This window comes from Symphalangus syndactylus, chromosome 24 (assembly GCF_028878055.3).
Source record: "Symphalangus syndactylus isolate Jambi chromosome 24, NHGRI_mSymSyn1-v2.1_pri, whole genome shotgun sequence".
Taxonomy (NCBI): Eukaryota; Metazoa; Chordata; class Mammalia; order Primates; family Hylobatidae; genus Symphalangus; species Symphalangus syndactylus.
The window spans coordinates 10,615,242-10,628,486 of record NC_072446.2 but is presented as its reverse complement, the minus strand read 5'-3'; the positions used below and the strand labels follow the sequence as shown (position 1 = coordinate 10,628,486).

At 57.8% G+C, this 13,245-nt stretch overlaps 1 protein-coding gene and 1 pseudogene across 1 annotated transcript in view; both read left to right on the top strand.

Annotated features, from left to right (window-relative positions):
* The window catches only part of CDH4 (cadherin 4), a 675,895-nt gene extending 663,569 nt beyond the window's left edge, over positions 1-12,326 (top strand). The window contains exons 13-16 of the mRNA XM_055265685.2: positions 1,157-1,390; positions 4,502-4,641; positions 5,531-5,695; positions 8,456-12,326. Of these exons, the coding sequence (XP_055121660.2) occupies positions 1,157-1,390; positions 4,502-4,641; positions 5,531-5,695; positions 8,456-8,662 (746 nt within the window). The 3' untranslated portion in view covers positions 8,663-12,326. The remainder of the gene's footprint in view (positions 1-1,156; positions 1,391-4,501; positions 4,642-5,530; positions 5,696-8,455) is intronic.
* LOC129474387 (uncharacterized) lies at positions 10,623-11,289 on the top strand (annotated as a pseudogene).
* Positions 12,327-13,245: the final 919 nt, after the last annotated feature.

Genomic DNA, 13,245 nt, shown 5'->3' with positions numbered 1-13,245 from the left:
GGTCAGACTAGCCTAGGGTGCAGGCCCCTGGGAGACCCAGCTGGCCTTGGAAGACTGAGCACAGAGGTGGGCGACAGCCCTCCAACAGGACTGTCCCGCCAAGGCTGGGGACACTGGCCACACTTCAGCTGCTCAGCCTTCTTCACCTGGCCCTGAGGAGGCCACCAAGTCATTCCCAGTTTCCTGCTGCTTTAATGAGCCCAGCCGTGAACATCCTTGCAGCTCTGCCCATGTATATCCATAACTTCCTGTGCCGGTTATCAGTTGACTGGACCCTGACTGACATGTTTCCTTAGAATACTTCCTTGGATATGGATTTTTGGTATAAAAGGATATCAAAATTCTCAAGTTTTGGCAGTACTGTGAAAATGTGCTCTAGACATGTCTACTTCCATCGGGAGAGTGCCTGTTTCCTCAAACCCCACCAACACTGAACACTATTGTTTTAAAATAATATTTTATTCTGCCACCTTTAGGCCAAAGTCATTATTTCCATTTGTATATCCCCATTACCAGTGGAAATTTTTTATAAATATTTATTGGCCATTTTTGTTTCTTCTGTGAATTGTCTGTTCAATGACTTTGCCTATGTTTTCTTTGGGGAGTTTCTTTTTATTGATTTGGTAAAACTCTTTATATATTCAGGATATTATTTCTTCATCCTACATGTTGCAATTGCTTTTTGGTTGTCTCCAATGTCTTTTTTTTTTTTTTTTTTTTTGAGACTGTTGCCCAGGCAGGAGTGCAGTGGCACCATCTCAGCTCTGCAACCTCCACCTCCCAGGTTCAAGCAATTCTCCCACCTCAGGCTCCCAAGTAGCTGAGATCACAGACTTGCACCACACGCCTGGCTAATTTTTGTATTTTTCACTAGAGACAGGGTTTTGCTATGTTGGCCAGGCTGGTCATGAACTCCTGACCTCAAGTGATCTGCCTACCTCAGCCTCTCAAAGGGCTGGGATTACAAGCATGAGCCACCACACCCAACCTCCAATGTCTTTTAACTTAATGATGTAGCACAGGTGTATGTATGTGTGGTAACCAGGCAGACATTTCAGATTTCCATGCCATCGGACTTTTTGTCTTTTCCTTTGGACGTCTTGCTTGGAAGGGAGGGCCGGGCTCTGGCTCAATGTTTACTGTTGCTTTGCACCAGGTGACTATGCCCAACTCAGCTTGCGCATCCTGTACCTGGAGGCTGGGATGTATGACGTCCCCATCATCGTCACAGACTCTGGAAACCCTCCCCTGTCCAACACATCCATCATCAAAGTCAAGGTGTGCCCATGTGATGACAACGGGGACTGCACCACCATTGGCGCGGTGGCAGCGGCTGGTCTGGGCACCGGTGCCATCGTGGCCATCCTCATCTGCATCCTCATCCTGCTGAGTGAGTATGGCTGAGCACCAGGGCGGGTAGGGGCATTGCGGGTATGAGTGCCCCGTCCCAGGGATGGTGGGCAGAGGGGGGCCTGGGTTTGCCCCTCATCTCTCAGCCTCATCTGTCAGGAGCCTTTCAGAAATGCAGCTGAACTGGTCCATATGACAATGGGAAATTGGAGCCTCCTATTACTCTCAAGTGTGGAGGTGCAGGCTGGCCCGGGTGTCTCCTATGGCCTGGCCCCTTTCCACAGCTCTACTCTGCCTCCCAGAGCCCCTGTGTCCTGAAGCTGTTGCCCTCCAGGACCTGTGACGCCTGTGGGCAGCTCCCAGGTGGACTTAGCAGAGGGAAGGTCAGCCCTGCCTGTTAGCATCCCCATCCAAAGTCCCAGGACACTCTCTGATTGGACTGGCTTGAGTCACATGCACACCCTGGAGCCAATCACCAGCCAAGCAATGGAGTGTTCTCATTGGCTCTGCCCAGATCACATGCTCTAGTAGTTTCTTGAGTTTCCCACAACCACTGTGGGTTCCCAACAGGCCTGAGGGCTGGGGGGAGGGGGGCGGTGCCAGGGGAGGTACTTGAAAATGACCCCAGAGGTCCCTCTTCCCATCATCCCTCACGGACAGTCGCCGTGGTCTGTGATACCCCAGGGATCCCAGTGGGTGGCAGGGCGGGGAAGGGTTGGGCCACCACCTCCCCAGTTCAAACCCAAACCAGAGGGTCCCCCACCACGTCCAGAACAGGCCAGAGCAGGCAGCAGGCCCCTCCTGCAGACCTGGCCTGTGGCTGACATAAGACCCCAGGGACCAACCTGAGCCCTGTCCAAAGGATGTCTGAATTATGACGACTCTGCTTTTTTCCCCATTTCCAGACCTATCACCCCTTGAAAAGCCGGTTTTCATTTGTGAGGCTTGTGTTGAAAGCCATTCAATGTCATGGGCTTCTTTGTATGATCGGGAGTGGAAAGAGCCCCACAGAGGTTGGGAGGTGTCTCTGTAGCAAAGGTGGGGACATTCTCACCGATGTCCCCTGCTCTGAAGACACTGGGGCCAGGCCCCAGCCAGAGCACCCTCTGTGGGCAGGGCTGTGAGACCCAATTCAGCTGAGTGCCTGGCCGGTGCAGGAGACCTGGGCCACTCTCGAGGGCAGCCACAGTGGAGGGCAGCCACAGTGGGGCCGGGGCCAGGGTCAACAGCAGATCCACCTGCTGCCTGGCTTCTGCCCAGTCATGGGCACCTCAGCCCTGGTGGGGTGCATGGGGGGCACCCGGAGTGGCCTCCCCTCCTCCACACTCCTCCTCTCAACCGTCGCTCATCTTGTCTGCCTGGATGGGCCTGGGATGCCAGCTGTGACAGTGGAGCTGACCCCTTCAAAGGTTCTTGGCCTTGTGGCTTCCATCGAGCCAAGACTAGGCCCAGGCTCCAGGTTCTCACTGAGCTGCACCTGCAGCGGGTGGCTCCTCCCTCAGCCTGCACTTCCCTCTCCACGATCTGGGCCAGGTCAGGAAGCATCCCCGGCTGGCACCTCACCCTCTGCAGGCAGCGGGGATGCCTCCAGTACCCACAGAGCTCCTCCCAAGCCTCCACTCAGCTTCGGAATCCTCCTCACGGCACTCAGGCAGCCACAGCCGATTAATTGGGTTGGAAAAAACAGCCCTCCTGACTGGGGGGTTGCCGCCCCTCTTGCCTCCAGGCTCACCCTCTGTGGTACATAAGAGCACACCTGTGATTCTGGGCCTCAGTCGTTACATCTGTGACATGGGCGGTGACGGAAGGCTTCAGGAGGATGCAGTGGAGTGGTCTGTGCAGGCATTTGCTGGGGGCGTGGGCCGCATTACCTGCTCCCGGAGCCTTGCAGATGGGTGCACCAGGCTTTTCCTGCAGCAGAGGCAGCCAGGGGTCCAGAGTGAGCAAGGCTGTTTAGGGGAGCCAGGCCTGGACACGGACCTCGGAAGGCAGGGAGAGTCCAGTTCAGCTTGGGGGAGAGGGCCCCCTCCATGCACCCCACAAGGGGCTTTAGCTCTCTTCAATTTCCACATGCACCTGAACTTCTGAGCCTGTACCCCAATTCCTTTGAGTGGTGGAAAGAGCCCCTCTGAGTGACCCCATCGGTACTGGGTAGGGCTGCCCTTCTGTCCAGCGAAGCCCTGGACCGACCCCGCCCCAAGGGCCCGCAGGAAGCAGGATCCCTGGATCCCCTCTCTGGGCCCCTCTCCTCCCAGGGCAGAGCCGCTTTCAATATGGGGGAGTCCATCCCCCTCTCTCAGTGATTCCTACCAAGACACTGTGTGCCTAAAACCTCACTTCCACCTCCTCTGCCAAAGCCATCTCCCTCCTGCTGCTCAGAAGAGGCACTCAGAAAGACTCGTGGGTGGGCCCCTAGCCCCCCATGTCCTCCCGCCCCCAGGCAGCGAGGGGCACCCTGAGCTGGCTGCCTCCTCAAAAGGGGAGCGCAAGAGCAGGGCAAGCTTGTAAATCAATCAATGATGTCTCAAAATGTAGCCCAGTGCCCAGGCAGTGAGTTGGGGAGACGGCCTGAGCCAGTGCGGCTGTGCCTTGGAAACTCGTGCACACACACACACACACACAGGCATGCACGCACGCACAGACACATGGGCACACATGCACTGTGGACATGAACACATGCATGCACTCGCCCCATGAGCATACACAGACACATGAAGTACACATGAAGACGCATGCATAGACATGCACACACAGACCTGTGCAGACTTCTGTGTGCATCTACACACGTGAACACACAAGCACACACATACGCAGATCTACACGCTCACACACAGGCACACACGTGCAAGCCTTCATACACACATCCTCCTGTGGATACACGTATGCATGCTTACACAGACACACATGAAGCATCTACATCCACGAATGCACACGCACATGGGCCGCACATGTGCACACGTGTCCTTGCACATCCAGGCCTGCATGTGCAGAGATGCGTGTAGTACAGGTGTGCATGCACACATGGGCACAGAGTCATGCTGTGTGCCACCTGCATGTACACACCCACATAGACACATGGCAAACAGAGGCATGCGTGTGCACACCCGTGGCACACCCACACACCCTGCTCACGGGCGGCCCTCCCCTGCAGCCATGGTCCTGCTGTTTGTCGTGTGGATGAAGCGGCGGGAGAAGGAGCGCCACACGAAGCAGCTGCTCATTGACCCCGAGGACGACGTCCGTGACAACATCCTCAAGTATGACGAGGAAGGCGGCGGCGAGGAGGACCAGGTGAGACCGCGGCCCGCCCCCGCCTCCCCACGCGAGGCCGGCTCTCACGTGTACTAGTGTCTCAGCAGGGCTTGCCCTGGGGTTTAACCGTAAGACATTTCAACCTTTTCACCAGTGAAGGTGCCAGGCAGGGGAGCACGGTTTCCTAGCCTGGCCACCCTGCCCACGTTTGCATATCTAGCCTGGGCTGGGCTGGGCTGTGCACACTGCACCTGCATCCCCCATGGGGGATCCTGGGACCCCTCCCATCCTCGCCTTTCTCCCTCCCACCGCCAGCCCCAGCCCAGTGCTGCCCTGTGCCCTGGAGGGGAGGGGACTCCGGGTTGGCCAAGGACACCGATGCCCACTCGCAGATGCTGATGTGTGCAGAGGGCTGTCGAGTGACCAGGGGCAGTGCATCAGGCGCCCGGGAGGGTAGACTGCGAGAGCTGCTGGTTGGAATCTGGGTCTGCCCTTGGCCTTTCAGGGAATCAGGGCAAGTCCTTAAACCCATCTAAAGTTCAGACCCCTCCCCGCCCCTCCCGCAACACGACCATAACGAATGTGAGGAATGTGCCTGGCAGAGGCCCAGCTCCTGGCCCCCTGAGCACTTGGGGCACATGGCTGGTGAGCAGCGTGGTGGTGGGGTCACTCGGGGAAAGCCCCAGGCCATGGAACACAGCCAGGCACAGCCCCCATCCCTGCCCGAGGGATTGGGGTAAAGGGCGAGGAGGTGGGGCGTTGTGGAGGGGCACAGCAGGGGACAGCATGGTTCTGTGGGATGCTTAGAGACCAGGCCACAGGGCAGCAGGCGCATCTGTGGCCCAGGTGACAGAAAAGGATGCGCGGCGGAAGGGGGGCTTGGTGGATTCTTCTGATGCCCCTGACTCCTCCCGGCTCCCTCCCCCAGGACTACGACCTCAGCCAGCTGCAGCAGCCGGAAGCCATGGGGCACGTGCCAAGCAAAGCCCCTGGCGTGCGTCGCGTGGATGAGCGGCCGGTGGGCGCTGAGCCCCAGTACCCGATCAGGCCTATGGTGCCGCACCCAGGCGACATCGGTGACTTCATCAACGAGGTGTGTGCCTCTCGGCAGTGGGGGGTCCCCGCAAGGTGTCTCCTCTAAAAATTAAATTCTAGTAACACACAGACAGAAGCCAGCTCCACAGTGCCGGCGGCCACCGTGGGGAGGAGGCAGCTCAGACCTGGGTTCCAGGCCCTGCTCTGCCCCTCCAGCTGGGTGGCCTGAGCAAATCACCTCCCTCAGCAGGCCCTCTTTCCAAGGACGAGAATTCCTACCTGTGGGCTAAACACGCAGGGCTGGGTGCACAGCAGGGGCTTCACAAGAATTCGGGTTTGCAGCAGAGGCGCCAGCAGCAAGGACAGGCCTCAGGAGGAGAATCAGTGGGGCGACGGCGGCGAAGCCGCACTTGGTGCAATGAGCCCCCCAAGTATTAACCTTACACAGAGCCCACAGCAGCTGGGAATGGCCTTCCCGGGCTCGGCCTACCCAGATGCTCAGAGAGGCAGAGGCCCAAGCCTGGTCTCAGGGTCCAGGCCAACTTGCCCTCCCTCCCCACTCTTCCCCCACAACCCTCCCCTCAGCCCCCACAACCCCAAGCATCAGGACACAGCAGGTGGGAGTCACACAGAGGTGGCCGCCTTCCAGGGCTGCCGCCTGACCACCTGCCTGACCACATGCCCAGCCTGACACTTGAGGGTTGGAGGGGACTTGTCCAACGAACAGCACACCCCAGCCTTCGATCTTCCCCTTTGCAAGAAACATTTGAAACATCTCTTACAATGTCGCCAGGGAAACACTCAGTTTCCACTTGAAATGCGCAGCTCCCTGTCTTCGCTCCCATCTTCCTTTGTGGTGAAGCGAACAGAGGAGCAAGTCGAACAGGGCAGACTCCTCCCAGGGCGCGTCCTCCGGGCAGTGACTCTGAGGCTCCAGGCTGGCCTCGCCTGTGGCTCTGCAGGGATCACGGTGTCCTCCATCCCAGTTCTAGCCAGCGTGAGCCCCTGTGTTTTCATCACCTGTGCTCCAATGCCCACTGCATTTTAAAGGTTTAGCAACACTTCAGAATCTCACTTTAAAGGACTTGATTTAAACAGAAGATAACCCAGGCAGTGATTCAGCAGAAACAACACAGAAAGGTTTCCCCAAAGCAGATGGTGTTCCAGGCCACAAATGAAATTCCTACAACTGCACAGGCAGAAGCTGCTCTGACAATGCAACGCTTACCGTCTATGACATCATAAAAACGTAAAGATCCCCAAACGTATGCCCTGCCCAGTCTATAATTTAAAGCCCACTGTTAGCCGGGCACAGTGGCTCACACCTGTCATCCCAACACTTTGGGAGGCCAAGGCAGGTGGATCACCCGAGGTCAGGAGTTCAAGACCAGCCTGGCGGGGGAGGCAGAGGGTTGGGTAGGGCCCGTGGCTGGAGTTCAGCTCCTCCCAACCCAAGGGCAGATGAGGGGGGTGTGGGGGAAGGTGGAGGTGTGGGAGAGGGTGGGAGGGGGGGTGTGAGGGTTTATAGGGGAAGGGCAGGGGGGTGTGGGGAAAGGCAAGGGGGGTGTGGGAGAGGGCAAGGGGTGGTCTGGGGGAGGTGAGGGCTGGGCCCTGTGGCTGAAGCTCAGCTCCTCCTAAGGGGGCAGGCAGATGGTTCTGCAGTCCAGCTGACCATTGTCTGGAGGCACGGTGGACCTAGGGTGGACAGAAGTCAGAATTTAAAGCCCACTGTTAGCCGAGCACAGTGGCTCACACCTGTCATCCCAACACTTTGGGAGGCCAAGGCAGGTGGATCACCCGAGGTCAGGAGTTCAAGACCAGCCTGGCCAACATGGTGAGACCCCCGTCTCTACTAAAAATACAAAAATTAGCTGGGCATGGTGGCGGGCGCCTGTAATCCCAGCTACTTGGGAGGCTGAGACAGGAGAATCGCATGAACATGGGAGGCAGAGGTTGCAGTGAGCCGAGGTTGCACCACTGCACTCCAGCCTGCGAGACAGAGTGAAACTCCATTTCAGAAAAATTTAAAAATAAATACATAAAGCCCACTGTTAGATAGCTCTTAGGAGAAATTAAAAATGAAAATGACAAACCAGTCCGTACTGAATGACACTGAGTACCCTCTCCCAGGGCCACAGGAGGAGCAGGTGCTGGCATGGAGGTGGCACCCGTGGGCACTGAGGAGAGGACAGGGGTCCAGCAACACCGACGGCACTGCCAAAGCTTGTCCATGGGAGTGCCATACTCATAACTGCCAGGTTCTGACTTCTGTCCACCCTAGGTCCACCGTGCCTCCAGACAATGGTCAGCTGGACTGCAGAACCATCTGCCTGCCCCCTTAGGAGGAGCTGAGCTTCAGCCACAGGGCCCAGCCCTCACCTCCCCCAGACCACCCCTTGCCCTCTCCCACACCCCCCTTGCCTTTCCCCACACCCCCCTGCCCTTCCCCTATAAACCCTCACACCCCCCCCAACCCTCTCCCACACCTCCACCTTCCCCCACACCCCCCTCATCTGCCCTTGGGTTGGGAGGAGCTGAACTCCAGCCACGGGCCCTCCCCAACCCTCCGCCTCCCCCGCCCACAGGCCGCTGCTGGATTTGAGTTTGCCCCTTCAACACTCCCACACTCCATCTTCACAAATGCCCTTTTCTACTCAGAAATGCCCTTCAGTTAAATGCAGAGAGCACTTATTGGACACCTACTTTATGCAACGTCCTACCTCCCTACCTCTTCTTCTGGGCCTCGCTTTCCGTTCCGTCAGATCCCGGGGCTAAGACAGCGCGCCCTGCACCCTAACTCTGTGTCTGTGACCCCCAGGGACTCCGCGCTGCCGACAATGACCCCACGGCACCCCCCTATGACTCCCTGCTGGTCTTCGACTACGAGGGGAGCGGCTCCACCGCAGGCTCCGTCAGCTCCCTGAACTCATCCAGTTCCGGGGACCAAGACTACGATTACCTCAACGACTGGGGGCCCAGATTCAAGAAGCTGGCGGACATGTACGGAGGCAGTGAAGAGGACTGACTGACCTCGCGTCTTCGGACTGAAGTGAGAGCTGTGCTCGGACGCCGGAGGAGCAGGACTGAGCAGAAGCGGCCGGTCTTCCCGACTCCCTGCGGCCGTGTCCTTAGTGCTGTTAGGAGGCCCCCCAACCCCCACATTGAGCTGTCTAGCATGAGCACCCACCCCCACAGCGCCCTGCACGCGGCCGCTGCCCAGCACCGCGCTGGCTGGCACTGAAGGACAGCAAGAGGCACTCTGTCTTCACTTGAATTTCCTAGAACAGAAGCGCTGTTTTTAAAAAAAAAAAAAAAAAAGAAAAGAAAAAAAAAAAAACAAAGTGCCTTTTGGTACATGTATCAGATTCCCTCAAACTCAGGAGTGACTAAAGCTGACAGACCGTCCCCACCTTCCCATCCCAAGCGGCCTCCGGCCCCAGCTAGTCCCAGCTCTGAAGGCATCATTCAGAAATGGGGGAGACTGTGTCTTTCTTTCTTATTTTGGTCTTGTATTAAGAAAAAGTGGGTGACTTGTTTGAAAACAGAGTGGGGTTCAAATCCCAGCAGCCTTTGCTGTACATTTGGCGGTCTCTTGAGCCTCTTGGGAGTCAAGGCCAGCCGGGAGGCTTAGCCCTTCAGCCCCAGCAGCAGAAAGCCCTCGGGCAGGTGTGGCTCGGACTACCCCCGCCTTGTGGCTGCTCCCCACCCCCTCCCAGATGCTGTGAGGAGCTCAGGCGGGGTGCTGGAGGGGAACAGGGGTCATCCTGAAGGGGCTCCACCCCCCGTCAACCCAGGCCTCCCTCAGGGCCACCTGTCACCCCGAGTGCCACCAGGTCCCCTCTGCCTTTGGTCCAGAAGAGTTGTCCAAACCAGCCAGCATCCTGGCTCCAGCCCTCCGACCCTGGTGACCAGACCACATGGGGTGCCATCAAGGGCCCCGCGACAGGCATCAATTCAAACCCCAGGACACTCTCGACAGCTCCAGCCATCCGGGGGCTGTGCAGATGGCAGGAACCAAGGACCCTCCCTGGCGGCTGGAGAGGGCAGTTACGGGTGGGCGTGGTGACCAGAACACACCCAGCAGCCTGCGCAGCCTCCCCGTCCCCAGCCTGTGCTCTTGATTCCCGCCAGACGCTTGTGAGCCTGTGTGGGTGGCGGGAGGCCCCGTCTTGCTGTGCCTACCTGTCGCACAGGTGCCTCTGCACGCTGCAGACGGTGCCTCTCCTCTCCTATGGACCTGCGTCAGGGGCAGGCTGCGGCCGGGTCCAGACTTGCTGCTGTCCTTGAGGCTGGCACTGCTATATCTCCAGGGCTGGGTTGACTCAATCCAGACAGGGGGAAGGAATCGGTTCTGCAGGACAGTGAGAGGGGCTGTGTCCCAGCACCTCCGGCACAGCGCTCGGCTGCCTCTGTTCACTGCATGAGAAAACTCGGAGGGTGCATTCTCCCTCTGGCATGGCTGTGTCTGGGCGCCTCGGGCTGCAGCAGGGGGCAGGCCCCACGTGGGGAAGCCTCGTGCTTGGTCAGCTTTCTGTCTCTCCCAGGCCAGTGACAACTCGCTTCCCGAGGAAGGAGGTGAGGTACCAGGGACCCTGGGTAGGACCTGGTGTCGGGCAGGGCAGTGCCAGCACCGGGGAAGGACAGCGAGCCCTCCCGGAGCCCCGCCCTGCACCTGCCGCTGGGGTCAGGGAGTGTCTCGGGGTGCCTGTGGGGGGCAAAAGAGCTCCACCAGGAGCCCTGGCCCCCCTCAGCCCATGGCCCTTCCCCATGGCTAAGGTCACGCCTTTTCTGAAAAGCTTTGGCCTTGAGTGCACACATCTGTGCCAGGCTCACGGCATATTCCCGTTGGACGTCAGGGTCCTTGTCCAAACCAAACTCACAGCCGCCCCTGTGCAGCCTTCGGAGTTGAGCTGGGGTCCCAGTCTCCAGCCCTGTCCATTCCGACCCTCCCATGGCTGCCCAGGGAGGGCGGGGTTCACTGTGCCATGTGCTGGGTGCCCCATCATCTGCAGACAGCTAGTCCAGGAGACGATGGACCAACAGAGGTCAAGGGGCAGCCGGCCGGGCCGCACCGGGGTCCCCCAGTTCTGAGCTGTGCTATGCAAACAAGAATGCTCGTGAGTGTGTGGGGCATAGCTGCTGGAGGGACGGCTGGGTGGCTAGCGGAAGGACTGGAAATCTCTGTTGCTGTTTGGGAAAGTCCATGCTCCAGTCCTGAGGAGTGTGCGTGGATTGTTCTAAGTGTGACCACGGCCGGGGAGCCAGGGCAGCATGAACTCCTTTCTCTGAAATTTTGAGGCCTCCTTGGGTTCCCTGAACCCTGGGCTGGCGTTCCCAGGACCCAGCACCAGGAGACCCCAGTCCCACCAGCAGCCGCCGCTACCCAGGAGGCCTGGGCGACGTTGGTGCCGCCTCCCACCAGCTCCCCTCCTCGCCCACAGCCTCTTGTCACTGCCAAGCCCCCGTTCCTTTTGCCCGAATCACACAGGCGGAAGCTGCAGTACCAGCTGGAGGGACGTTCGTAGGGCTTCCCGTGCCCATCCCTGCTCCAAACAGCTGGGCAGCTTCCCCTTTACCCCCACAACGGTGAGCCCCTGGGGGCCAGAGAAAGATGGGGTTCCCGCACCTTCCCAGCTCCACCTCCGAACTTGAGTTAGCGTTAGCTAAGCATACAATCAGTGTCGAACGTCTCTCTTCCTTAGCTTGTAGATACGACTGCCTGTAATCAGGGGACCCCTGCTGGAGGCCGGGAGGCCAATGCTGGCCAGGTGCGACGGCATGGTTTGGTTCCTTCAGCAAATTTTTGTTTTGCAAACAGGAGAAACCTGTGCTGCAGGTTGGAGTGGCAGGAACGACTGGCCTTGGTCAGCAGGCAGCCCCCAGCCCAGGGCCACAGTGCTCTTCAGGGCCTGGGAAGCCCCAATTTCTGGCCCAGCAGGTTTCTCTTTGTAGTGTCTTTCAGCACATCCAAAATGCTAGGCCTCCTGCCACCAATGTATCAGAGCAATGTCCAACTGTCAGGCTCTCAGAGATGCGTCAGTTTCCCTAGCATGAGCACCAGCCGACACACACAGTCCACTGAGATGATAATTCTGTTCTCTCCAAAGCAAAAAGCTGGGCGAGGGGCAGTCTCAATTTCTGTCAGTGCTCAAAGAAATAACACCAAAAGAATCAACACAGAATCTCCCAGACACACGTGACCCAGCTCGCGGCGCCGTGGGTCCGTAGGAGGGATAGCACCTCGCAACAGGCCCAGCCAGGGACCACCTCTCTGTAAAATTGGAACGCGTTTTACTTTTCTTTTCTCTCCTTTTTTCATTCCGATTTTTTTTTTGCATGTTTCTTTTTGAAATGGACAAAATGTGTAGCAGCCCGCATGAGCACAGTTGTTTTGGGGAAAGATACTGGAGTATGATGTACTCACACCTGCAAATCTGAGCATCGCGAGGTTAAACGTTCCACCTTTTTTTGTAATCGTCAACAGCACAACTATTTTGTATTGTTGTTTGTATCATTTTGTACCAAAAAAAAAAAAGGAAAAAAAAAGGGAAGAGAGTTGATGTTTTCAGTGTGTTTCTAGTGCCAGACAGTCTTGGTCCCGAACTGAGTAGACCCTTGCGGAGCGGTTGTGCGCGGGCAGGCGGGGCGCGCTGCTCCAGAGACTGAATAAAGTCCCCCTTTTTCGTAGTCGGCCTCGTCCTGGCTTGATTTTCTTCCAAGCATTGGAGAAACAGATGGTGCTCCGGGACGGCAGGTGGGTGCACACGGGGGAGGTGGCGGCCACCATGAGCTCCATCCATGCCGAACACCCTCCTTGAGCACCTGTGCAGCTCAAGGCGCTGTCCTAGGCTGCGGGAAAACAGAAAGAACAAAGCCAGGCCCGCTCCTCACACCTGTGGGCCCACATGCCATCTGTCTCAATGTTTTAAAGGGTTTAGAAGGTATCCATAAGCTAACAAGCAAAATCACATTCCCCTCCTACCTTGGCATATATACCTCCCGGACTCCATGGAATGCCTGGGCCAATTTGGAATTCTCAGACTCCTTGGAGTTTGGTGCCATAAGTGGCAGCAAGGAAGGAGCTGGCCTGGGCCTGTGGCTCTTCCCACCTCCCTCTCTTCCCACCTCCAGCTTTGCCCAGTGCCCCAGGGGGCCTGTGCGTAGGCATGTGGATGCCCCAGCCAGCGTGTCCTGGCTTCAGTATCCCTTGGGCCTCGGGATGGGTCCACCTGGTGAAAATGCTCCTGCAGGAGAGGCCTGAGCAGACCAGAGAGGGGGCTCAAGGCACTTTGTGAGGAGTTTCAGGGTCCTGGTGCCCAGAGGTGTCTGGAGGGGCGAGCGCATGGCCCCCAGCCCTGTAGACTCCTCCCCCTGTGGTGGGGGCACAGTCAAATGGGCTGAAGTGCCAGCACGCGGACACACATGTACACACATGTATATGCCTGCATACACATGAGCACACATGCACACCCGCGTGTATATGCACATGCATGCAATGCACATGTGCACACACACGTTCGTTCACATACTTGCAAACACAGGCAGCACATGCACTGAGATAGGCCTCTGGCCACTGACATGTTTGGATGCAAACCCTCCGCAGCCACA